Source organism: Pipra filicauda, unplaced genomic scaffold (assembly GCF_003945595.2).
Source record: "Pipra filicauda isolate LSUMZ 115617 unplaced genomic scaffold, ASM394559v2 scaffold6_size6359152_pilon, whole genome shotgun sequence".
NCBI classification, from domain to species: Eukaryota; Metazoa; Chordata; class Aves; order Passeriformes; family Pipridae; genus Pipra; species Pipra filicauda.
Genome location: NW_024104865.1, coordinates 5,304,668 through 5,330,094, shown reverse-complemented (window position 1 = coordinate 5,330,094; position 25,427 = coordinate 5,304,668). Strand labels below are relative to the sequence as shown.

General features: G+C 38.2%; 1 protein-coding gene across 1 annotated transcript in view; it reads left to right on the top strand.

The window, feature by feature from the left end:
- The window catches only part of RTF1 (RTF1 homolog, Paf1/RNA polymerase II complex component), a 29,379-nt gene extending 5,518 nt beyond the window's left edge, over positions 1-23,861 (top strand). The window contains exons 3-18 of the mRNA XM_027750203.2: positions 5,794-5,941; positions 7,251-7,455; positions 9,541-9,655; positions 11,306-11,417; positions 12,209-12,344; positions 12,936-13,113; positions 14,021-14,103; positions 14,443-14,530; positions 14,617-14,724; positions 15,318-15,395; positions 16,592-16,713; positions 17,101-17,158; positions 17,709-17,786; positions 18,855-18,950; positions 19,247-19,358; positions 21,064-23,861. Coding sequence (XP_027606004.1) covers positions 5,794-5,941; positions 7,251-7,455; positions 9,541-9,655; positions 11,306-11,417; positions 12,209-12,344; positions 12,936-13,113; positions 14,021-14,103; positions 14,443-14,530; positions 14,617-14,724; positions 15,318-15,395; positions 16,592-16,713; positions 17,101-17,158; positions 17,709-17,786; positions 18,855-18,950; positions 19,247-19,358; positions 21,064-21,170 — 1,824 coding nt within the window. The 3' untranslated portion in view covers positions 21,171-23,861. The remainder of the gene's footprint in view (positions 1-5,793; positions 5,942-7,250; positions 7,456-9,540; positions 9,656-11,305; positions 11,418-12,208; positions 12,345-12,935; positions 13,114-14,020; positions 14,104-14,442; positions 14,531-14,616; positions 14,725-15,317; positions 15,396-16,591; positions 16,714-17,100; positions 17,159-17,708; positions 17,787-18,854; positions 18,951-19,246; positions 19,359-21,063) is intronic.
- Positions 23,862-25,427: the final 1,566 nt, after the last annotated feature.

Sequence of the window (25,427 nt, the reverse complement as noted above, 5' to 3'; positions counted from 1 at the left end):
CTTCTGCAACAACTTCACTGACATTAGTTTTGATTAGACAGAAAGCCACAATGCTGTAGGAGCTCCTCTTTGTTTCTTTTGAAAGGTTTATTGTTACCAGTGGTGGTGTAAGACCTTACACCTTTCTATACTCATTCTAATGTCACGAAGAGTTTGATTGTCTTTTAACACCTCCAGGGTGGTGGCAGAAGATACTTCCAGGATCAGAAAAGTTATCTCATGAATGCTTGTTACTAGTCTGGAGTTAAGTGAGGAATATCTGTTTATGCCTTTGTTTACAAATGTGCAGACTGTAGCTGAAGATCTTGTCAAGAGCTATGGGACAGAGGAGGAGGTGAGCAGCAGTGGTGCAGCTAGTGAGGAAGTTGATCTCAAGTAACAGTTGGCCTAGAGGGATTTATACGCCTATTTTGAGGAAAGGACTTGAAAGTTTGGGTTTACTTACTGCTTTTCAAGTTCTAGCACTCCATGTGTTCCTTCTGTTTTGGGGGGTCTTTTGTGGGTTTGTAGAAATTACAGTGATTAATGTTGTCTTTTCCTGCTTTGTTTCATAATATTGCTTAGTTAAACCTTCAAGAATGAGTGGTTTCTCCAGTTCTGTGAGGCCTTTGCCATACTTTTTTTCAAGCTTAGAAAATTTGAAACAGGCTGTGCTTTAATCTTCTTATAAACAGCTTATAGGCTGTGTGCTTTGTAAGTTTGTCTTTTCTTGGAGTCAGTTTCCTTGAGCTGTTAATGGGTGCAGTGGTAAATCTTTTTTCAAGGAAGAGAGGTGCTGTTACTTCCCCTACCCCAAATAGAGTGCAAGTGCAAATCTGAATAGCAGAGGCTAATTGTATGAAGGTTAGCATGTCCAAAGAAGTAATGTGAACAAGCTGTGGACAAAAGTGGGTATAAAATTTAGTCTTCAGGTAGCTCCTTTAAATTGCAAACTAGCATGGGGATAACTTCTTGGGACTTGATTTATGTGGAGAGCCAGTAGAACCTCTGAAGAACAGCAGGAGGAGGTATTGGACTCATGGAGGTATTGGAATTGATAATGTGATTTTTTATTATTTTTTTTTTGCTGAATTAACTTTTCCTTTGTACTCATGGAGCAGTTTTTGCTGAGAAAAATCTAGTCATAAGGCACTGTCTAATATCTAGAGAAGTCATTAAGCCTTTGTTAGTCTGAATGATGTTGACTGGCTGGTGATGCTAAAGCTGTGCAAGGCACTTGTTGACCAAGTGTTTTATGGCTGTTGCCATCTCCAGCTGTTGGTCCAGGCTTCCTAAATAAAACATTGCAGGTTTTCACATCCAGTAGCATCCCAGAGTGTGTTTTGGTGATGGAGAGTACTTCTTTATTGGCACTAGGTATCTACCATCTTGATGTCGTCACTCAGAAGTTCTTGCCACTTTTCAGTGGCACTCTTTTGTGGCTTCAGAAAATGTTTTCTTTATTTGCTTATTTCCTTTCCATTTTGGTGATGACACCTAGAGTCTCTTCTCAGTGTCTAAAATTGTCTAAAAAGTTTTCTAATCATTGGGCTGTTGTCATCATGAAAGTGTTTGAGGTGTTCACATGACAGGTGTCGGTCCTGAAAGGCAAGAAAAGTAACAAGGGCTTTTTATTTACTATTTAGTTTTAAAAGTAGAGGTAGAGAGCAATGTCCTCCTTGGAGCTCCTAGAGTGCTGTCTGTAGAGTTTTCCCGGCTTTGAGAAACCCTGAAGACAGTAAATACTGCCTTGTCTTTATATCTGTGCTTTGTGCTCTTGTCTTCAGACAGGCTGAAATTGTAGTTTGATGACTTGCCTGGAGGACTGCCTTTTGTTCTTCCTGTATGAATGGATGAAAGTTTGTAAGCTAGGCTAATACTATGTACCTTGGTGCACTTAAGCAGTCATGTTGTCATGGTGTGTAAGTTTATCTGGTCTAGGAAAGGAACACATTGCTTCCTTGACCTGTTTTGCTTTGTTGTGCCTTGTAATTTGTCTTTTGCTCATAAAAGCCGTATCCAGGAGGGAAGAATATGGCAAGGACAGACTGACAACCTTGCTTGTGCACCTCTGTCTGGTTTGACGGGGGGGGAAAGCTGGGAGAACACGTATTTGCAGCTTAAAATCTCGGTGGCTAATGCGTTTAGGTACTGTGTGAATAGAAGAAAACAGCAGCTATCTGAGCGGTGGCGATAAAACAATTCTGCACTCTGAGCTCACTGCAGGTGTGTGTTTTTTTCTTTTTATTTTTTTTTTCTCCACGATCTCATTTCATCTCCTTAGTGGAAATATAGCTGGAAATAAATTATTTTCTTCAATCACTCTGTGTAGTTGCTTTTGTAGAAGCTGACTTATAGATCTAGGTAATTTCTGATGTGGTGGGTTGTTTTTTTTTTCCCAAGTCCATTCTAGGTACTGTGATTTATCTTGGATTTCTTAGAATGATAGAATTATTGATTGACAAGGACCTTTAAGAACATCATGTCCAACTGTTTCTTGAAAGAAATATGCAAGTTATTAGCACTGTGAACCTTGGCAGCTAGAGGAAAATTTGAAATGCTTTTCTGGCCACTTCTTTTGAATGAACCATAAAGCTCTGCTGTTGGGTAGTACTAAACAATAACCAAAAAGCCATGCTGCAGTACACTTCTGCATGGATTTATTAACTTGCTGTGTGTGGAACCATGGTGGGTTCCAGATGGTGGCCAAGGAGGCAGCGGTGAATAGAGGGGCTGTTTAGAGGAGGCGTTATAGTCATGGGAAGCGTGCGAGAAGTGTTGACTGGTACTGCCTGACTGGAACATGGAAGAGGGAACGTGGAGAATCTTCAGAAGAGGACAGATTTTTGAAAGTGGTGGTTGTTTGTTGTTTGGAGTTAAAGGAAACAGTGCAAAGAAATGTTTCTGACTATAACTGTGTGTGCATTTTTACTTGATGTTGCATGTGAACATGTTGCCTTTTTGATTTCTGCCTGTGTGCTGGAGCATGAGGAGGAGGCTCAAGACTTTGATTTGGACTCCAGGTTGCGATGCAGCCCATGGCTTTCTAGTATTGTTACTTCCTCCCAGACCTGCTAATCTGTTGTGTCTTCATGTTGGCTCCTCTCTCTGAACCAATACAGAGTTGTCCAAATGACAACTAATGGTTCCTGAGTCTGCAGAGCAATTTGTGAGCCTAAAAGAGTCTTGCACAGACTGTGTCTTGGTTGTGATGACTTATTTCTCCTTAAGATTTGCTCTGACTCTTGTCTTGTCTGGTAGTGGTTCCAGGAATGACCAGGCATTCATGAGAGATTGGGGTAACTGGATAAGCCCTGAAGCACCTGAGTTGGATGAGGAAGAATTTTTTAAGTGACACTGCTTAAACTGGGAGGTGGACATAGAGGTCACTTGCATAAACAAAAGTGAGATGAAGTGTAATCTCCAGGGTGAAATAGAAATCAAAACACACTTCCAAGATGAGGGCGGATTTTTTATTACTTTTGTCGTTGTTGTTGTTGTTTTGGTTTATTTTTTGTTTTGGTTTGGGGGGTTTTTGTTTGTTTTGTTCTGTTCAAGAGGTTGTCACACAGGTTTCTTTTCAGTCCTATCTTCCTGGTCCCAAGTTCTCTCCATGATTCTACTTGTGAGTTAAAGGCTGAGAACAGTGATTTGTAACCCATGTATGTACAGCTATTAAACATTTTATTAACTCGAGTCCTGCTGTTTTTTATCTGATCTTTTTTCATCTCAGCACAACCTCTCAAGGTCTTGATATAACTGTGTTGTATACTGTGGCTTTCTGTCTGCTGCTTCCTTGCTGTGCAGCATGCTGACATGAGGTATAATTCAGTGTTAGAATACTGAAAAGAAGTGGCAGAGCTCTAGGAAGGAGGCACCTCTGCATCACTGCTAAATGCTTAGTTTCACTTTCTCGCTGTTGTGTTTTCACTGGTATGATTGAAGTAGGTGAGCTCTTGAGCAAATAGCAAAAATGCACTTTTCTATACACCTGGGAGATGATTCCTTAATGCTGAGGTTTGAGCAGATTAAAGCAAGAGTACAAGCTTGTTCTTAATTGATTTTCGTGAGCATAGTTAACCAGAAATATTGTTAGACAGCAATATTGTTAACACTGAACAAATAAAACTTTAATGTGGAAGCCAGTAAAGACTTTGCTACAAGCTCAGCGTGATATAAAATCAGATGCTTTCTCTGCAGTTTCTCAGCAATCCGATGGACCATAACAGACTGGGGTACCTGCATAGGGTATGAATTGCAAGGCTTGCCACTGTGTTTTTACCTCAGGGAAATAAAAAAACAAATTCTGCATGGTCTTTGACAGATACTTTTGGATATACTGATGATACTTTAAGAAAATGATGAAGCAGTTGGTAATATTGAAGGTACAAGACTCAGTGTGAGAGCAATCAAAACCTGGGAAACTCTAAAGGTATTAGCAGATCAAGTAGTAGCTTATAACTACTTGGTTGAGTTTCATCTAAAGTAATTGAACACCAGGGTTCTCTGAAGGTGGTGCCTAATCAGGCAGAACAATTCATCAAATTTGATGGAATGATTACTGCCTGCAGAAATGGTCTTGATTCATCTCCCAGGGCAGGGTGGATGGGTGAGAAGTCTAAAGCTTGTTGTGCACCTGAAGTCAAACCTAAAGTGGCTTTTTTTCCACTTCAGAGCAGTTTTGAGTGCAAGATCTCAGTTATGCAAAAGCGTATTTGCTCACTTGAATTAAGAATATTTTTTAATAGACTGCATGCTTGAACAGATGGTGATGTGCATGAAAGATGAGAGTAATATACAGGTATGAAGAGGATTATGGTCTAAATATATATATACATTTAGAAAAAGACCTGTTATATCCCTGAAAGTCTCATGCCTGCAGAGTTTCTAGGGGAGGCATTGAAATGCAAAATATTGTAAAGCCTTAAAGTAATACACAGGCAGTCCTTATTGGTTTTATTCCCTTCTGGCTTTACCTAGATAGTTGGAACAATTTCTATTAAGAAATCACACTGTAAGGTAAATACGAGTTTTCCTGGGACTTTGGGATTTAAAATGGCTATCTGTGTATGTGTGGTGATACAAGTCCTGTACTTGGAAACTGCAGACTAAGTTAAATCAAGATATGATATTAAGAAAAAAATTAAAATTAGGACTGGACTTTTTTTTTCCTCTGACTTCTTTGATTCTGATTTGATTCCACCTTGTGTACATAGATAGTAGTGCCACCACCTGCATCTGTGAGTGAGTGCACTATTGGCTTCTTACATAGAAATACAGACAGTATGTAATATTGATAAAACTGAGATTTTGGAAAGGCTGTCATGTACTTCATGAAATGTAAAATTTGCTCTTGGTTAAACTAGTTCTGGAAGCACATCTGTTGCTTCCATTTAATAGCAAACTGAAGCTAATCTTTACAAATGCAGTTGGACATGTCGTTTAAAATTATTTTCCTAGGAAAATGTTTTCAGTACCTCTCTTGGTGTATATTGCAGACTTTAAAGTCTTCATTATTTTTATAAAAGGAGTGTCGTACTCACTGTTGACTTGCATTGATAAATGATTCTTTTTTAAAAGAAAAATCCCAAATCAACCACACAACACCCCACCCCCCAAAAACCTTGTAAAAGGCTTTCATTTGATAAGTTTCCTATTGGCTTCTTCTTTTTTTTTTCCCTCTTTCCTCTTGTGTAATTTTTTGCTGACAGGTATTGGACTATTTCTCAGCCATTTTTACTCCAGTGTTTTGGAGAAGGGAGAAGAGAGCGATGTTTGTGTCTCATGATCCCTTTCTTGGTTCTTTCCTTGCAGTGGACTGTTGGAGGTTCTAAAAACAAAAAAAAGGGAAAAGCGGGTAAGGCAGAGAAGAAAGGAGCCATGAAGAAGCAGATGAACAAAGCTGCCTCTTCAGGCAGCTCAGATAAAGACAGCTCGGCTGAGAGCTCGGCACCTGAAGAGGGTAAGAAAACACTTGTGCATGTACTTACTGTGTGATTCCAAGGGAAGTTACCCTTTGTGCACACTGAAGAGCAATGTTAAATGGTGATGTTAAAGACTGTCTTGAAAGAATTTTCACTGTTACTGGTAGTAAAAATAGCTTAAACTTGCCATGGCTTGAAGTGCATTTTTTATTCCCATTGACATATTTTCCCTTACCAAACATCTTGTGAGAGCAAAGGCAGATGCATATAGTATTTGTGATGCAAATAGGAGCTTATCTTGCATGTATTTGCTCTAAATAGGAATTCTTGCATGTTTATACTGCCGTGGAAGAAGGCAAATCATTCTATAACTTTGTCAGAATTTTTTTATATGAATATAATGAATTTCAATGCTGGGCAAACTTCCGGTCTTTTCTGTTTTCATCATACCCATGAAGGTTTGCAGGTGCTTAGTTGCAATTTCAGTTCATACTAAAAAAAAAAAGTTAAGGAAGAGTATAAAGGAGCCTACAGTTTTAAGTATATCGAGCACCACACAGACAGACAGAAGCATGAAGTGACTGAACCTGTATATATCAATGCTTACAAATCAAGGTTTTTCACAGTGTGAGCTTGCAAAGCTGGAAGTTTCCAAAAATACTAATACCAGCATGAAAGAACAAATCCTAATGTCTGCTTTCGCAATTTAGTAATTGAGTTGATTAGGTGAGTTAATCAAAGCACTTGGACTTGGATCAAGTTTAAAGGTTGTGTTACCCAATACTACTGGGGAGTCAGCTAATCCCTAAGGCCATGTGTAACTGGGAGGGCTTGTTACGAATAAGGGGCCTAGAGTCAGGGCCTTGCCAGCCTTGAGGGTATCGTGTTTCAACTTTATCTCCTAATGTAGTAATTCATGGTGTTGCAGTCCTCAAATGATGAATTTTGGTCCATCATCTTGCTATATTGGTGGTGGTTAATAGTGGTGTTTGAGGTGCACACACACAAAGTTATGGCTGTATAAGCAACTTCTCAGGAGCATAAGCATATAGGCATATGCCTTAAGACACGTTAACCGAAAGGCCTCCTAAAATTTGCTTGTTCTGCTAAGAATTTTTACTTATAATCCAATTTGTCCTCAAATGTAGTACCACTCATTTTATCATTTTTTTAGCATGCATATTTTATGGTAATTTCCACTTGGGTTTAATTTTCATTATATGCATGCTTTTAGTATAGTGGAAGATGTGTGTAAAATTCAATCTTGCTATCCTTTGCTAATATGCTATAATGAAGTGGTTGAGCTTTGGCCCAGCTGAATCTCACTACCTTATATTTTTGAATTAGGAGAAGTCTCTGACTCAGAAAGCAACAGCTCGTCATCTAGCTCCGATTCAGATTCTTCATCTGAAGATGAGGAGTTCCATGATGGCTACGGAGAAGACCTGATGGGAGATGAAGAAGACCGGGCTCGACTGGAACAAATGACAGAAAAGGAGAGAGAGCAGGAACTGTTTAACCGGATAGAGAAGAGAGAAGTGCTAAAGAGAAGGTGAATTTGATATTTGTTGATATTTGATAACAAATTCTTACAGACTATATGGAAAGTATGCTGACTGTACTCTCATGTTTAAGGTCCAAGGGTTCAGCTCTATAAAGTGAATTAAGCTTCACTGTATGTTTTTTGCATCAACTGTCCTTGTAGCTGGTTGAGAAGCACACAGCGGGAATTCTGCATGTTCCCGTAGAAGTTTTCTGAAAGTTTCTCGGCTGTTGAATACACATGGTTCTGTCAGCTGCCCTTGTAGCTGTGTTGCTGCTTCACAGATTAGATGCCAGACAGTCAGAAAGCCTGATTTCTCTTCTGTCTTCTTTTTTATTAGCAGTCATATGCTGATACTTTGGAAAAAGGCAAACAAAGTGTAAGGTGTACACGAGTTTCTGGAATTTTTCAGAAAACAATGGTGAAGAACAGAGCAGTGTTAGGGTTGCCTGTATATGGGTGTGAAACTGGTTTGGCTCCTAAGAGAAGAGAGAGAGAGATTGAAATAATGAGGACTGGCATTGGATATGTCATTTTCATGGGATTTTTGTGGATTTCTTACCTTAGGTATTGTGGTTTGGTTTTGTCTGTTACTGTTACACTACCCAGTCAGGCAGCTTCTTTGTAGTAAAGGTATTTTTCTTCCCATTTGTCTAGTTGAAAAGATTTGGCACGTATGGGGCAAATTTTCTCTAGTTTCTTTCCTCTTTAGTGCCTTCTCTTTTCTTAGTTGCTGAGAAATTTCCTTAGAGGACTGACATCTGTTAAGTAAATCATGTTGATACAAGTGACTGCCAGACTGTCCATTTAGTAGAGCACTGCCTGCCTGACTATGGTTTTAATACTACATTCAGGATCCTGTGTGGTCTTCTGCTCTCCTCGAAGGGATCAGAATGATTGAAAGTTTGCATTTAGATCACGTAGAAGGACATCATATTTTTAAATTTTATTCAATATTCCATAGTAACTGTCTGTCTTTCAGAATGAATGCTGTGGAATAGTTGATACCAACAGGCTAAGCAATCTAAACTTGAGTTACTGATTTAATCTTAAATTAATTTGTGCTGTTGTGCGTAAAGGTTTGGCAGGTAGAACTAAGGGAGTGGTGGGGTGGTCATTTAACTTTTTGGTAAGTTCAATCTTTCAAGAGCTTTTTGTATGCACATTATGCTGTGAGTTCTTTGGAATTACAGCAGGCATTGCATGGGATACAATGCCTATGCCCTATGTGTTACGCTTCATGTTAAAAGCATAAAGGGCAATGAGCTCATCTGGCACTTCAGTTTGTTGTTTGCAAAATCCAGAAGAAGAGTGGACTGTGTAATGTACATGTGGATAACACATTTTGAATTTCAGTTTTTGGAAGTTGTCATTTTTTTTTGTTTGTACATATGCACACTTCACTAAAGCAATGACCAGTCCACAGTGCAGTGGAATCCGTCATGGGACTGTTCCATCAAAATCACTACTCTTCTGAATACAGTGGCTGAAAAGAAGGTATCAGGGTGATATATTTCATAAAAGTAGACATTTACACATGGAAGTGCCTAAATTCTTCTGCAGAAACTGACAGAGTCTGATGAGAATCTTCTGATGCTGAAGGAGAACTCACTGAGACTTCTTTGCAGTCAGTCTTATACAGACTAGTGCCAGGAGAAACGTGAAGTTCAAGCATGAAAAAGCATGATAGTGACTTTAAACAAAAAAATTTTTAGCTGTTTATGTTCAAACGATGTGAAATAGCCAGTTGATTTTAGAGTTGGAGGCAGCTTGCAATGATCACTACAATAACAAAGAGGAAGATGGAGTAAGGACAGATTTCTTTGGAATAGTCATTCCTATGTGGTCTCATCTGCCCTTTAGGTTAGTTCTCTGTAAGTCTGCACTTTTCTATGCTCGGCTTTTCTTCACCTTATTTTCTTAGGGAAGGAAAGGGAAGGGATGGGAATAGAGGACAGGATAGCATTAAAGGAGCAAGCAGTTGAAGTTTTCCTTGCAGCCTACTAACAATTGTGACGGCATCTGAGCAGTCCTCTGCTCTCTCAGGGAGAGCATTCTTTCATGCATTCTTTTTGTTTCAATATCTGCTACTAGATTTGAAATCAAGAAAAAACTAAAAACAGCAAAAAAGAAAGAAAAGAAAGAGAAAAAGAAAAAACAAGAGGAAGAGCAGGAGAAGAAAAAACTCACACAGATCCAGGAATCCCAGGTAGGAAATGAAACTGTTCTTAGTGACAAATCGTTCTCCCATGGCGATAGGAGGTAGGATGCTGCCTCTCTCTGCCCCTGATGTTTTCTCTTAATATGAAAAAGAGTAGTAAGCAGGTCAGAACTTATATCAGAGTTTATATGCTCAAATTATCTTTAGTATTTCCAGTTCATTTAAAGAAATTAACATCTTTGGCCTGCTGAGGGGTGCAGTGATAACTCCTTTTAATGAAAAATGCAAAGTTGCAGCTATATCTAGTGTCGCTGTGATAGTCCTCCCACATGAGGACAGGAAAGCAGCCTTTTACATTTACTTTAGCCAAACTTCTGTCATTCAGATGAAATGTTACATACACACCCTTTCTTGCAAATGAAGGTTTGAGAGAGCAGACCAGAAACTGCTCGACTGTTCTCTTAATTATTTTGCACGCACATAGAGTGTTAAAAATGCTTACTTTCTACTAGTAGGGATCTTAAGGAAAAGCTTGAATGCCAGGAGGAGCAGAAGTAGTTCTACAGTTTTTCCACTACCAGTAGAAAGAGGATAACAGCAGTTTTTGGGGCAAGGCCTCTGTAACTGAACTGTAGTTTCAAATGGCTGAAGTGACTGTAGTTGCAAATGGTGAAGATCTTGTCATTAATACAATGTCAGGGCAGACAGGCTCCCAGATACATCTTCCCTAACTTGAGCCACTGAAGAAATAGTTGATTGTTTGCACTTGTTGTCACGGCTAATTTTGTGCAGTGGAGGAGGGCATCTTCTGCTGACATCTTACTTTCTAGTGAAACAGATGTTTAACATCTAAATCAAATTAGGTGAGATGAATATTCCCGTAGGCACATATTGAGTGGAGTGAGTCTCATCTCCCTACTCCCCCAACTCCATATATGTACATGTGTGCGTGCACTTAAATAGTCCATCTATATAGGCCATCTGTAATCTTAAGTAGTCCATCTGTAATACAGTGTAGATGCATATACATATATGCATGTGTAAAAGGATGTTATTTAAAGTTCTTTTACAGTGCCTTGCAGAAATTACTTCACCTTAGCTCAAATGACTGTCTTTTATGCTTATTATAGAGGCTACTTTCTGTGCTGCCTGGTATTCCAGATACATCTGGATAGAAATGGAAAAAAAGAAGACTTAAAAGATTTAAGATTTGAATTCATATTGCAGACTTTACAAACAACTTTGTTTCTACTCTAAGTATTTTTTAACATAAGTTTTTTTTCTTTGCTGCTGCATGAGAACAAGTGCTTTGATTTGGCCTTGCAGAAGGAGAAGCAAATAAGAAGAATATTCATCCAGTCTTTCCTCATTACATGTTATTTGCAGAATTATTTCCGTTTTATTTCTCTAGTACTTTTTTGACTTCAAGGTGGAGTTTTGAGACTGAAACTTGCTGGCAGAAATGTTGAAGTATAAATATGTTCATTATTTTTGATATGAAGCAGAATAAAGAAATACGCTTCAAATTGATTTCCCTATCTCCAGCCTCTGTAAAAAATTGACTGAGAAAAATTTAAAAAAAGGAGTTGTTAGTAATTTCTATTCAAAAAATTTTCAAAGTGTGCAAATAACCTTTGTTTTAATGCTTTTCAGTTTATGGATTTATGGTATTGAGGCACTTTCCTTGCATGTTTTTAGGTCATGTCACATAACAAAGAGCGGCGATCAAAGCGGGATGAGAAGCTAGACAAGAAATCTCAGGCAATGGAGGAGCTAAAAGCAGAAAGAGAGAAAAGGAAGAACAGAACAGGTATGAAAACATGTTACTGTTGCTACAGTTTTCTGAAAGTGCTACTTACAGTTTCAAATTAATGGAACAGTCCCACATCTTGGAGTGGATGAATTCTGTGTCTATGTTTTCCTTGGTCTTTTGGCCAACATGACCACGTAGGGTGTTGTTTGGCACCACTGATGCTGTATTCCTTATCCCAGGCCCTCCCTGGAATGGTCTAAAAACAAAGCAAACTTTCATCACAGTCCACTGAATGGCTCTTAGTAATGTTCAATTAATGTATTTGAATTGGTCACTTAGATTCAGTTATTTAATCTCCGAAACATCCAAGCTGTATTTATTGTACTTGTGCTACCTTGTCTATGTTTGCTTGTTTCTTCAATGGCACATCATCTTGTCCATCTTGCCACTGACTTTTGATGCAACCCTTTTTTGTTACTCTGCTGGGTTTTATTGTGATCTTCTCCAAACATTTTTTTTTCTTTTTCCTTACAAAATAACAGTGCATTGTCTGATAATATTTTTATCTTGTATATCCAGTTGTTACACCCATTTTGAATGTGCAATCAAGTTGGGAGACTGAAGATAAGTATAACTGAGATTTAAGATGCTTTTAAATACTTTGTATATATTCAAAGAGAGAAATCAATGCTTAATTTACCAGTGGATTTGAACGTGTGCCACTTGTATCCAGCACAAGATTAATAGCTGTCTGCCTCTTGGATTTTTTTTAACCACCTTTCATCTCTTAAAGGAAGCTTTCGTAAAATATTTACAGCTTGCTTTTCTTTTCTCTGTCCTTCCTCCAGCTGAATTGCTTGCAAAAAAACAACCATTAAAAACTAGTGAAGTATACTCTGATGATGAAGAAGAGGAGGAGGATGATAAGTCTAGTGAGAAAAGTGATCGTTCATCCAGGTCGTCATCTTCTGATGAAGAGGAAGAGTAAGTAGTAAACTAGTGGTGGACTATGATTAGTTGTGTGGTCAAAAACGGAGACCCACTTTAGGTAGACACATGCTGTGTTAGAGGATTGTTTGGGGTAGTTCAGTGTCTCTAGTGTTTTTGCCTCTAGGCACAATTGCATTGTGCAGATTTGAGTCCTTGTCACTATATTGTGTTTCATGGGACTCATTTACCTTAGATGAGTTTGCAACTTCCCTTCTATTACCTTTGTCCCAGATTACCCTGTTGTTTACAGATTTGTTTAGTTGTATAGTTTAGCAGCTGCGGAACCCTGGCATGTATCAGGGCAGAGATATGTGCTGGTTTATCTTAAAGCATTAGTCTGTAAACTGCCTTGGTGTGTACCTTTCTGCTTTTTGGTAGGAGGGGCAGTAGGTAACAGGTCTGGGACTTCACATTAAGCCTTTATCGTAATGCTAAATTCACACCCCTACAGTCAACTAGTGATGATGAATCATTCCTTTTACTGGTAATTTAAATAGCCCTCATGCTACACCTTACTCATAACCCCTTTTTTGGTGATTATGTCTCTACTTTTTTCTTTATTCCTTCTCACCTTTCCCAAATCAGGAAAGAAGAAATTCCTCCGAAGTCCCAGCCGGTGTCCTTGCCTGAAGAACTGAACCGAGTACGGTTATCGCGACACAAGCTGGAACGGTGGTGTCATATGCCCTTCTTTGCCAAGACAGTCACTGGCTGCTTTGTCCGTATTGGCATTGGCAATCACAACAGTAAACCTGTTTATCGGGTGAGTTTAGCTCTGAGGCATTTAGTTCTTTTTTTAGTGCTGTAATATAATACCTGCAGCTTATCAGTTCTCAAGTACCTGTGATTGTTTGATTGACTGATATAAAAAGATTACTTAGAACTAGAAAATGTAATTGCTGCCAAAGAAGTGGAGGAGACTGGTTTAAGAATAAATAGATCGATGGGACCAGCTAGGGGAAGAGATACATTTGGTGAGAGGGAAAGGGAGCACTGACAAAGCCTGTTCTCCTGGCTTTCATTCATGTTGTCTTGTCTCATCATTTGTATTGCAAACTAGAGTTCCGGACTCCAACCAAGTAAGGATGAGTAACATTCACTCCTCATTTCTGGGACCATTCCCAAGTTATTGTGTGGGCTGGATTCAATTTTTTTTTTACAAAGTTTTTCTAGTACATCAGTTTGCCTTCAGGAGAGAAGGTGATTGAGAACACAGTTTTTTCTGTTTCATTGCTATAAGCATAGGATGCAATAATATTATCTAAAATTGCATTAAAAAGGCCCCCAGAAGGGCTGTGTTTAGTATGTGAGCAGCATTGGTGTATGTCATTTGGGACACACATTAACCTAAACTAATCTTAGTTGAAAGGGAAATAGGAAAAGCAGGAGAGTGTACACTATTTGATCAGGAAGGTAGAGCTGAGAAGAAGAAAAACTGCATCAGGCATTGAGATGGTATAATTTTTTAACTCAAAGATGATGTATGAAGCAACTAATTCAGTACCTGATAACGCACACTGAAGAGTCTTACTTTCCTTGATCTGATTAGAATTGTTAGATTAAGGTTTTTATCTCTAATAAAAAGGCTTGAATATGCCAGATATATTCCAGGAACACAAAAAAAACCCCTCTTGCATCCTTCCTCTTGTGTATTTTACTGTGTGATATAGGTTGCTGAAATAACTGGTGTGGTAGAGACTGCAAAGGTTTACCAGCTTGGTGGCACACGGACAAACAAAGGACTACAGTTGCGGTAAGATACTAAAGTAATCCTCTCTAGTTTGTGAATTAGTGTCCTTTTCATAGCAAATAATGTTCTGTGTGTGGTTTGGAGATGAGAACTAAGAAGCTGACTGGGCCCTGTCATGCTACTTAACTGCTGGAATGTTGGGGTTGGGTTTATTTGTGGCTTTTTTTCTCCTTGTGCACAATGGAAATTATAAAAAAAAAAGAAAGGTCTCATGCAGGGAGTTATGAGTGTATTGACATCTGGTTTTCTGGTTTTGGCTTCCTTAATCAGTTTACATCTATAGATCAGAGATCACCGCTTTCCACTATCCAAAAGGGACGTTTTCACACTTTCTTGTTGCAGGCACGGTAGTGATTCACGTGTGTTTCGTTTGGAGTTTGTCTCAAATCAGGAATTTACTGAAAGTGAATTTATGAAGTGGAAGGAAGCAGTAAGTTTGCCAGACTTTAGTTTCTTTTTAACAGCCTTCTGCCAAGCATACTTTAAGTGGAAAGTAACTTGGTCTCTTGTGTTTAGATGTTCTCTGCTGGGATGCAGCTACCCACACTAGATGAAATAAATAAGAAGGAAGTGTCCATCAAAGAAGCCCTCAACTACAAGTTTAATGATCAGGACATTGAAGAGGTAAACAGTGAATCGTAGTGAGGCTATGTCAGTGCTTAAAAGTGACAGAAGCTCATGGAATAGAGCACTAGCTGGTACAAAGCAAAAGGATCATGGTATTTGCTTTCTAATAAGGAAATAAAAGGCTCAAAATGAAATTTAATAACTGGATAGAGTAGCCTGATGATCCCACTGTTATTTGGTGCACACTCCTGTTTTTTTTCATCCTTTGTGCCCCTTTACTTCCTCTTGAACTTTTGTTTTGAAGCTCTGAACTCCTAACCCTAGTAAGGCAACTCAGTTCTCAAGTTCTGAAAAGCTAAGTGTCATGATATTTGCATTTATAACAGCTTCTGCAGTTTAATACTTGCTTAATGCTGACCACAGGTGATTAGCATCAGATTTTTGTAGGTCATAAGTGAGAAGAATGGAGCTGTAACTCATTACCAAAGACACAAATTAAAAAAAAAAAGCATCAGAAAAAGAGCATAAGTAAAATTCTGTGGCAGTAAGTACATTTCTTAGGTGATACTGATCTGTTTCTTCTAGTGTCCAAGTATTGAAATAAAGATTTCATATTTGCATATTTATGCTGTTTCCTCTGCATCTTACAGATTGTGAAAGAGAAGGAAAGGTTCAGAAAAGCACCTCCAAACTATGCCATGAAGAAAACTCAGCTATTAAAGGAGAAGGTGAGAGATGAGATGATACCTGCAAGCTTACACTCTTTGATTTTGAAGAACTGGAGCTCGTCTGGATTTTGGTGGTAGTCAGCAGTAGGCTTGACTTTAACTATGCAGCTAAAAGGTGGATCTCAAGGTTTATTGCTGGGTTCAGAACACTCAGAACCCAGTTAGAGCTGTTGCATTCTTTTTTTAAGAGTAATTGCTAACAATTACAGCTGTCTCTTTTTGTGTCCTTTAAACAAGGTCTTAAGCTGTTCTTCCTCAGAAACTTTTGCTTTTTTCCTTTGGTGGTTTTTTTTTTTTGTCTTTTGGTTGGTGTTTTTTTTTTTGAGTACCCCATAATAACATTGATTTCCTGTGCTTATTTTAAAATGGGAAAATAAGGTTGTGTTGCTATTTTTTTTTCCAGAGGTAACTGCATTGTCACTCTATGGTCAGTAATTTATATTCAAAAAAAAAAAAAGTGGCTGAAAGATGTACTTGCCACTGAACTGTTTTACATATAGTCCTCCTGGAACAAATACACCTAACAGTGCTAAAATGCCAAAACCAAGAAGTGAAGAAACCAAGCAGTCTTAAATATCTTGGAAGATAAAGATAGACATTTCGTTTTTACTCATGCAGTCCTTTTTCAAGATGTTCATGGTTCGTATACAGGAAAAACAAAGAGTTTGTATTAATCTGCATTCCTTGGCTTAACTGTATTATTTGATCAGTATTTTACTATGCGCAAATATGTAAATAATTGGTTTCCCATCGCAGGAGGGTGCAGTTGCTTTTTTTTGTCACCAGGTGGCATAATAAGCTCGTGTCGTGTTAGGCACTCTCCAGCTCCCTGAAATAAGTGGCAACTGACAGTTGCTGAAAATAATTCTTTTCCTGAGCTGGTAAATAGTGATGTTAAATTTTAATGAAACCTGTAACTTAAATAATCTAACTGGCTTGCCCTCCTCATTCTGAGACTGGTGGTCCTACATCTTCCTTAGTTTAAGGGATTTCAGAGGTTTTCAGAGTTCTTCAGAATAGGAAGTCCAGTGCCTTGAGATGTAAGGAGAGTGTAGCTCTTTGTTATATTTGTACCATGGAGAGAAGAACATTTGCAACTGCCATAGGGTTAGCTGTCTGATTCACGGGTACATCCCTTGTTACTCTGACTAATTCTATGGTAGAGTAGTGCTTAACATGTCACTGTTTGGTTGAAGGCTATGGCTGAGGACTTGGGAGACCAAGATAAGGCCAAGCAGATTCAAGATCAGCTTAATGAACTTGAAGAGAGAGCAGAGGCCCTGGATCGTCAACGAACAAAAAATATTTCTGCAATCAGGTAAGAAGCTGATACTGGACATTTTTTCTTAAATAGTATCAATGAAAATATTTAGAAAAGAGAAACTAATGCAGAAGCAAATTAACTGCAGGATTTTGTCACTTCTTTCCTGTACAATGTATTAATGAAACGTGTATTGTGATAGCTTTGTTAGTGCTTGTCTATCTTCACTTTCTCGTAGCTGTCATTCAGTTAAAACTGTTGAAAATCTAAACTCTCTTCAGCATAGCCCCAGTAGCGATTGTATTGCAATAAGAATAATTTGCAGTCAGGATGAAGCTGTAAGAATGCTTTCATTGCATTGTTGTGCTTTGTTGTGTAGGGATTGATAAATGACAGTCACTTTCTTTTTGTTTCTCTCACCCTCCTTTTTTTTCCATTCTGCAGTTACATCAACCAGAGAAACAGAGAGTGGAATATCGTTGAGTCTGAGAAGGCTCTTGTGGTAAATAGCACTGAAGTAATACTTTTGTACAAGTAGAGGTGAAATGATGCGAACAGGGATAATTGCATGGTGAAGTTACTCATTTTTTTTCTAAAGTTCTGTAAATTTTTTCATATAGGCAAATGACATGATTTTAAAGCACATTGCTTTATCCTTTTGTTCACATCAGTTATCAGCAGATTAGTGACTGTCATAGTGACTTGATGCATTTTGTATGGGAAAGAACTCGGAAAAGATACTTCACAGAATAAAACAATGAAGGAGATATTAAATTCTCCTCAGTGACACTTTTATTAAGGAGAGGTTAAGCTTGTTAACAAATGATTAAGTATTAACTATCCTGAGAGTTGTCTGCCTATTTTCTGTGTTGAATTCGATAAGGACAGTTTTGCCCTGTGAAGCAGGGTTAAAATCTTTCTAATCTGTAATGCTGTTGCTAATTTTCCTGTGATCTTGGCATTGTATTTAGATGGTGAGTGCTTGCATGGATGGGGTGCTGTGAGAGGGAGCAAATAGCTAACTGCAAAACCATGTGCTTTTTCTTCTTCAGGCTGAAAGTCACAGCATGAAAAATCAACAAATGGACCCCTTTACTAGGCGGCAGTGTAAGCCCACAATAGTGTCTAATGTGAGTGTAATACTTAAATTCAATTGAGGCCATTTGCAGAAAACTAGAAACCAGTGTATAATGCAGAGAGTAAGAGGAAAAATTCCCAACTGTGCCATATGCTATTAACGCTCTGGATACCAGTGTGATATATAGTTGAGTGAGATCCTGGTCTCAATTTTTTTATTCATGCGAAGTGTGAAGGACGTAAGTGATGTGGGTATGTGCTGCAGAAGCAACCATGATTTAGGCTTCTTTAGTGAGTTCTGTGCAGAATTACTCAGATTTAGTTAGCACTTGGAAGACAGTTTGCTTTAGGTGTGAGTTTCACTTCTAATTAGCTGAAACTTTCCTGAAAGATTGGCGAAAGGAGAGAGGAGAGTAGACATTTTGGGCTGTGATAGATTAAGTAATTCAACGCAAACTTCCCATGTGATACTGTGGCAAAACCTGTTACTGCAGTCCCTAGATATATAACTGATGAACAGCAAATTAACCAACTCCTGAGTAATCTGCCCTTGCTGAGGCCTGTTCTGGAATAGTAGATGGTTCTGGTATTGGTACTTAAAAAAAAACTGGTAAGCTTGACTCTTATCAGTCTCCACAAACCAGCAAGGGAATAGAAAAGAAATTCTATTGCAGGGCTTGAATTAAACAATTTTTTCTGAAATTGAAAAGTATCATAACTGAGTAGCTTTATTATGGTGGAGAAATATTATGTATAGAAAATAGTCTTCTAAAGATTTCTTCTTTCTAGTGGAGTGTTTCAGCCAGAACTGTAAGCAAATACATCTAACAATAACATTGAGTAGTCACAGAAACAAACTATACCAATAGGAAACATATTTCTCATTTTTTCAAAGAAAAACTTTCTGAAGGATGATTTTGAGTTTGTTACTATCAGATGATATCAAGATGATTTCATTTGTCTCTGAGATCCTGAAGGCTGGGTGAACTAATATACAGTCTTGTATGGTTTTAGATTCATGGATACGAGCACTGTTTTAACAAAATGTAGCTCTAGTTTTTGCCAATTTAAATGCAATGGGTTTTTATTTTTATATTTTCCCTAATATTTCCCCTTTGCAGTCCAGAGATCCTGCTGTCCAAGCTGCCATCCTTGCCCAGCTAAATGCAAAATATGGATCTGGTGTATTACCAGATGCTCCAAAAGACATGAGTAAGGCAAGTTTCCATTTCTGTCTATATTATGTTCCTCACAGTCACCCTTTTACTCTGTGAAGCTTATGACTAATGGCAAGTATGCATGCTTCAGTTCTAGAAATGGGTATCCTGAAGACCATTATCATAGAAAAGCAACAACTTTTTCTTTTTCTTTCTTGGGAAAAAAAATGTAAGTTTCTCTAGCAGTAGGGAAGCTAAACTAAGTATGTTTGTGACAGAAGAGGGAAAACAACATTTTTATCTTTGTTTATCTGGGCAGGTCAGGGTTGGAGACTTACCTGTAGTTTCTATTTCAGGGTCAAGGAAAAGATAAAGATGTGAACTCTAAATCAGCCAGTGACCTCTCAGAAGATCTTTTCAAAGTGCATGACTTTGATGTAAAGATTGATCTTCAGGTTCCTAGTTCAGGTAGGTGTTCCAGCTGAGTTCGGGGAGGTGATTGTCTGTCTCATTACAGTAGAGCTCACTTCTACCAGAATAATTCTTTCAAAATTATCAGCGGGCTTTTGAGAATGGGAGCAAGGATTCTGTTTGTCATCTTGGCAAGTATCTTGAACTGAGGCAGGGATGTGTGATAGTGACATCCATTGAGAAAACAAGAACTGTATTGTGTTAGACTAAAAACCTCAATATCTCCGTATCCTCACTTCAAAAGCCTAAGGAGATAATGACTGTTTTCTGATATATTCTTCCAGTTTACATTATCTATGACTTACATAATCTCTGGGTGTTGTATTTAATAAATCTTGACAGCTACCTTGATACTTAGTTGATTTGTCTAATCACTTTTGAGAATGGATGAGCTTTGGGTGTCTGTGATGTTCTGTTCCATAGTCTGTGTATGCTATAGGGATATAGTATGTTTACTTGATTTTGAACCTGCTACTTTACCAAGTTGCTGTTCCCTAACTTAGGTATTGCAGATGGTATTCGAAGCTAAATTTTACAGGAATGAAAACACTGGCCAGGGAGTGAAGATACAGACAGAAACTTGCTGACTCTTCCTCTTTGTGATCTTGACTTTGACAACCCGTGTGGCAAGAACAGTTTAGTGTCATAGAACCATTTTGATTGGAAAAGACCCTTAAGATCATAGAGTCCAACTGTTAGCCCAACACTGCCAAGTCCACCTCTAAACCATGTCCCCATGTACCACATCTACACGTTTTTCAAATGCCTCCAAGGCACTCAACCACTTCCTTGAGCAGCCTGTTCCAATGCTTGACAACCTTCTTGGTGAAGAAATTTTCCTAACAATCCAATCTAAACTTCCCTTAGTGCAACTTTAAGGCCATTTCCTTGTGTCCTATGAAGTTGTTTTACAGTGGAGGGAAAGCATGGGAGTATACCATGCAATTTGACATACAGGGTTTATTATTTATTTCATTACTTGAAGGATTACATCTGAAGTTTTTTTAGAGGAAAATAATTTATGAATTACTGTAAGAATGCACAAAGACTTAAAACCTTGTCAAGAGGGGAGAGTAGGAGTAGTTGTCTTTCCAAACTAGGTCAAGATTGAAACTCTGGACATAAGACTACAGAATGAGGTGGGATGCCAAGAACAGGAGACTCCCTGAAGCAGATACTGAGAGTTAGCAAGCAGGTGAGGGTTAGGCCTTGAAGGACACTGAAAAGAGAAGGATGAGACACACAGTTTTCCTTAGACAGAACACCGTCTTACTTTGTGCAATCTTCTTTCTTAATGGAGAAACATGGAGATTTGTTAAAATGTGTATTATAGACATGGATAGGAAATTTGACTTTACCTGCTTACTTCCTGTATCTTTGTGCTTGTAATTATGGGATAATGATTTACCAAAGATTCCAGAACTGAGCCTGAAAGCTGTTTATATTGTGACTTTAGAGTGCTATAGTTTTCTTAAGAAATTAAAGTATACTTATCAACAGAAAGTTGGATTAACAAACAGAATCAAAATTGCATGAGCTGTATCTCTGAAGATAAGCTCCCTGTATTATTAACTGAAGTTCTAACCTGATGTATACTAGAGAAGTCAAACATGATTTTGTGGTGAAGTTATCAACAAAAGCAGCAAGTAAAAATTTGTAGTTTTCATGTATTTCAGTCCTCACTCTTTTCTTATCCCAACAGAATCTAAGGCACTGGCAATCACCTCCAAGGCTCCTCCAGCAAAAGATGGTGCACCGCGGCGATCGTTGAACTTGGAGGACTACAAAAAGAGACGGGGGCTTATTTGAGCATGCCCACTCTGCTGCTTCTGATCCTGCATGCTCCATGATGATGTCCTACCTTTTCTTCCTCCCTTTTCAGTTCTCCCTTCTGGGTTGGAGCAGCAATTGAGCTGGGAAGAGACTCTTTAAAACTGCCAGTCATCTGTAACATAAACCATTCAACTATTTACTGTATAGACCTCCCTTCTTGCCCTTTCCTCCTGCTCCCCTCACAAATGTGGATCTGTGCTATTTGGGGTTTTCCCATTTCTTTTAGTTTGAGTTTTGTTTTTATTTTGTTGATGCAGCTCGTTGGTCCACTCTGTGTTCAGTATTAGCCTGAGGTCTGGATTTCCATAGGAATCTCTTCGCAGTCACAGAATCATCACTTGGTGATCTCCCCTTACATACCACCACAGGCACAGTGAATAAACATTGGCGCAAGACCTTTGTGGCTGGAAGGTCATCTGCACTTTCTTCCTCTTCTTCTTCCTCCTTCATCCTAGCTTTGGAGAAGGGAATCTTCAAAAACTGGCCTAGGTTCAAAGTGTAAATTTTTTGGGAGGGTTGTGTGACTTTTTTTCAGGTGTTTTTTATCATTTTTAAGCTGCAGTACTATTTGTATCTGTCTGTCACAGTTCTTTACGGCTGTTTTGAATTTCTACCAGCTGTACTTGAGCATCTGAAATTGCAAGAAAGAAACTCATTAAATGTGATTCTTCTTACTAAAACGGCTTGGCTGATATAGCTGTTTAACTTCATGTTCCCTTTTTTAATTACACTTAACTGATGAGAAAGAGGTACACACAGCTCTTAATGTGGGACTTGTCATCCATAGCACATCCGGAGTCTCCAGCTGTAACTGGGTGAGGTAGCTTTTTGTGGGATGACGCTGGGGTGCTCATCAGTTGGGCTTTAATTTCTTCTCCAGGCCTTCAGTATTACATATTTGTTAAGTCATCATGTCTTCACTGGGCTCCAGTTCACTTTGTTTCTTGCTTTATGAACCATTTAAATAGGACTTCTATAAACAAACAAAAATTAAAAAAAAAAAGTAAAATTAAAAAAATCACATTGTGTGGAAGGGGAAGGACATAATAGAAAGGTTAGTGGGTAATGTATGAGAGGTAGCTGATGCACATTCTTCATATATAAACTGGTACAAGTGGAGTGCACAAGAATTGTATGGTTTTATGGAATATTTGACTGGACACAAGTTGACAGCTAAATTATCACTCAGGTGTTAAAAAAAAAATCAAGTGTAAATATAAGCAAAATTTAACAAAGAACTTTTCCAGACAAGATACAACTGAATATATGAAATTAAGAACTAAATTAAAAGAGAATTAGAAGTCTAAAACATTAGAGGCCCTCGTTCAGGTAAGCGTGCAAGCACGTGTTTGTTCCTGCTCAGGACAGTACGTATATAATAACTTCAGCACTGAACTGGATAGGAATGTTTCTGGGGGACCCTGAAGAGGGAAAATGCTGATGCTCTTCTTGTGTCAGAGCATTACTGTTTTTCTGAAATCATACACTGGTTACGTTTAAACCTGTGTTTGATACTTTCTTGTTGGATTCTTAATGAAACTTTAATCTAGTTCTTATTTAACTTTCTCTTCCTTTTTTTTAACAGTAGCTTTAAAGAAACATCATGTAATTGTGTGCAGATTGATTCTACAAACTGTGTATAAAAAAAACCCCTACAAAGCAACTCTTGGCTACCATGTAAACAAATAATTAGGAATGTTTCAGTACTTATTTACTGAATAATCCATAGTTCTAGGACACGTGGATTATTCTGTAAATATGTAATCATAGACTGCTTTATTTGATGGCCTATTTTAGCAGCTTCTCTGGAGTTGTAGTAGGCTCTCACATATATGTACTTTTAACTTTTTAAGATTGAATTTATGGAATCTACAGTCATAACTTCATAGGAAACATTGTGATTCACTGTGTAGATATGCATTTGATATGATTTTGGTTTTTTCAATGGCTTCAGTGATGTTACAGATTTGTAATAAAAAAAAAATCTAAACTTACTTTGCAATAGCCAGTTTTCAAAATAATCACTCTCCAATGCTTTGCAGAAATAATTGCCGAATAGAGCAATTCAGGAGTTGATTTTTCCACAGAAATGCCTCAGAGTTCTGAGATGCAGTGAGAAGTCTCTAAAGGTAAAGTTGACTGAAATACAATATTTTAATATGTTTGGCCTTCATGTATTGGTTTGAGTTAACTTCTACATTTGGTAACACAAGAATAATCTGTACTAGAGCCAAAATGTGAATTAGACCCCATACAGTGTTGCAAGTAACTTTTAGTAGAGATAACCGAAACAGAGGAGATGCAGTGGGTTTAGGATTCCAATCCTAATGATGGACTATGTCCTAGTTATCTGCAACTATGAAACTGCCACTTACCCTCTCAAAGTCTCTGGATTTTACTGAAATGCTGTTTTTTAAGAGAGGTAACAGTAAATTATCATGCAAACCTCTTATATTGAGAATAATACATGAAGAAAATACTCTTGAATAGTTACAGAATTGTATGAAAGCTGTAATCCTTTTTCCTTTAAGTGCATGTAAAGGTGAGTGACTACACCTCCCACTTGTTAGAGAGGGAGAGTTTTGTTTACTTTGTTTTGTTGGTGTCCTAGCATAGTTCATCACAATTGTACAGACTTCTATAAATAAAATTGGTTTGTTGGTTTAATAAGGTTGATTGTTTATCCCTTGATCTGAGGTGCTAAGGGTTTCCTCTCTGGAATTTGTTTTTTTAGAAACTGACACTTTACTTCTCAGTCTGGATAATTGTATTTAATACCAATGCTGTAAAAAAGAAAGCCCCCTCTTTTGCAAGAGGAGCTGTTAACTCCTGATCACTCTCTAACATCTAGAGTTGGTCCTTATCACTAGAATCAAATGGAGTCTCTTGGAAGGTCAGTTCACTTGCACCTCTGCTGCATCTCACTTAAAACACAGACTTTGCTTATCTTGTAGAAATCCAGACTACTTTTGTAATCAAAGATGGTATGGCATATAGCTGAACTTAAGCTACTGAATGAGGTGAAACAAGACTGTCCTCAGGGGATGCTTAGTGGGAGGATGAGACACAACAAGCATACCTTGAAACAGGATAGGTTCTTCAAAGATATAAGGGAAAAAAATCACATTTAGGACAGTTAGACAGTGCTCTAGGTTTCCCAGAGAGAGTTTTCTGTCTTCATTTTGAGGTTTTCAAGAGAATGTTAGATTAAGCCATGAGTAACGTGATCCAACCATGTAGCTTACCCAACTTTGAGCAGGAGGGTGGACTGGAGACCTCCCTGAGCTCCTCTCTGACCTGAATTATCCTGTGATTCTATAAGTAATTTCATATTGCTTTCTCCAGTTTTCGCCTGTCTGCCCTGCAAGTACTGCCCCCTCCCCATCCCCTTTCTGACATGCAGACTACATGTAGCACATAGAATTTATCTCACAGACATAGTGGCTTATGATGGGTATTTCCCAACACCCACATCCTTTGTGAGACTCCCTGGTTGTAGACACCTATAGAATTCCTGTGAGGGTTGTCTGTGAAACAAAATTGTCCCTACAGATTAACCACTGAGCAGGCTGGAAGACTGAGCCTTTTACAAGGTAGGGTGAAGAGCTGTTTTAAGAAAAATGATAGGAGTTACCCGAGTTGCCAAACAGGACTTGGCTTTTTGCAAATGAGGATTATAGGCTATTGATTTAGTTATGGTTTGGCTTCCCTACACAGTCCATGCATAAGTTTCTTAATTTTTATCTTTTAATTGAATTGAAAATGTTAAGAGCAGTTCTGCTACCATAGCCCACTGCTGATGTGGACAGTGACTCTCCTTGGGAAAAACCTGGAATTTATCAACTGGTTCTTCCTAAATTCTGCATCCTGCACTCCAGTAGTCTGTGGGTTATAAAGTGTATTTTTTGTAGAGCAAATAATTTATCTGAGTGTGATTAGATTGGGTAGGTCAATTGGGAAATTAGTGGTTACTCACACAAACGCTTGCAGGCAACATCCCTGACTTAATTGCATGTGCATAAATTACTGTGGATTCTGCACAAATTTGTTTGGTTTTAGTAAATGTATATAATTTTGCTATATGAGAACTATGTTTTTTGAGTACTGTTCTAGAGAAATTATAGTAGGTCAGTGCAGAAACCCATGATTACAGCAAAGGAGAAAGGGAAGAAATCCACTGGAAAAAAACACTTGAAGTCTCAGGTCGATTTCTTAAATCTCACATTAATTCTC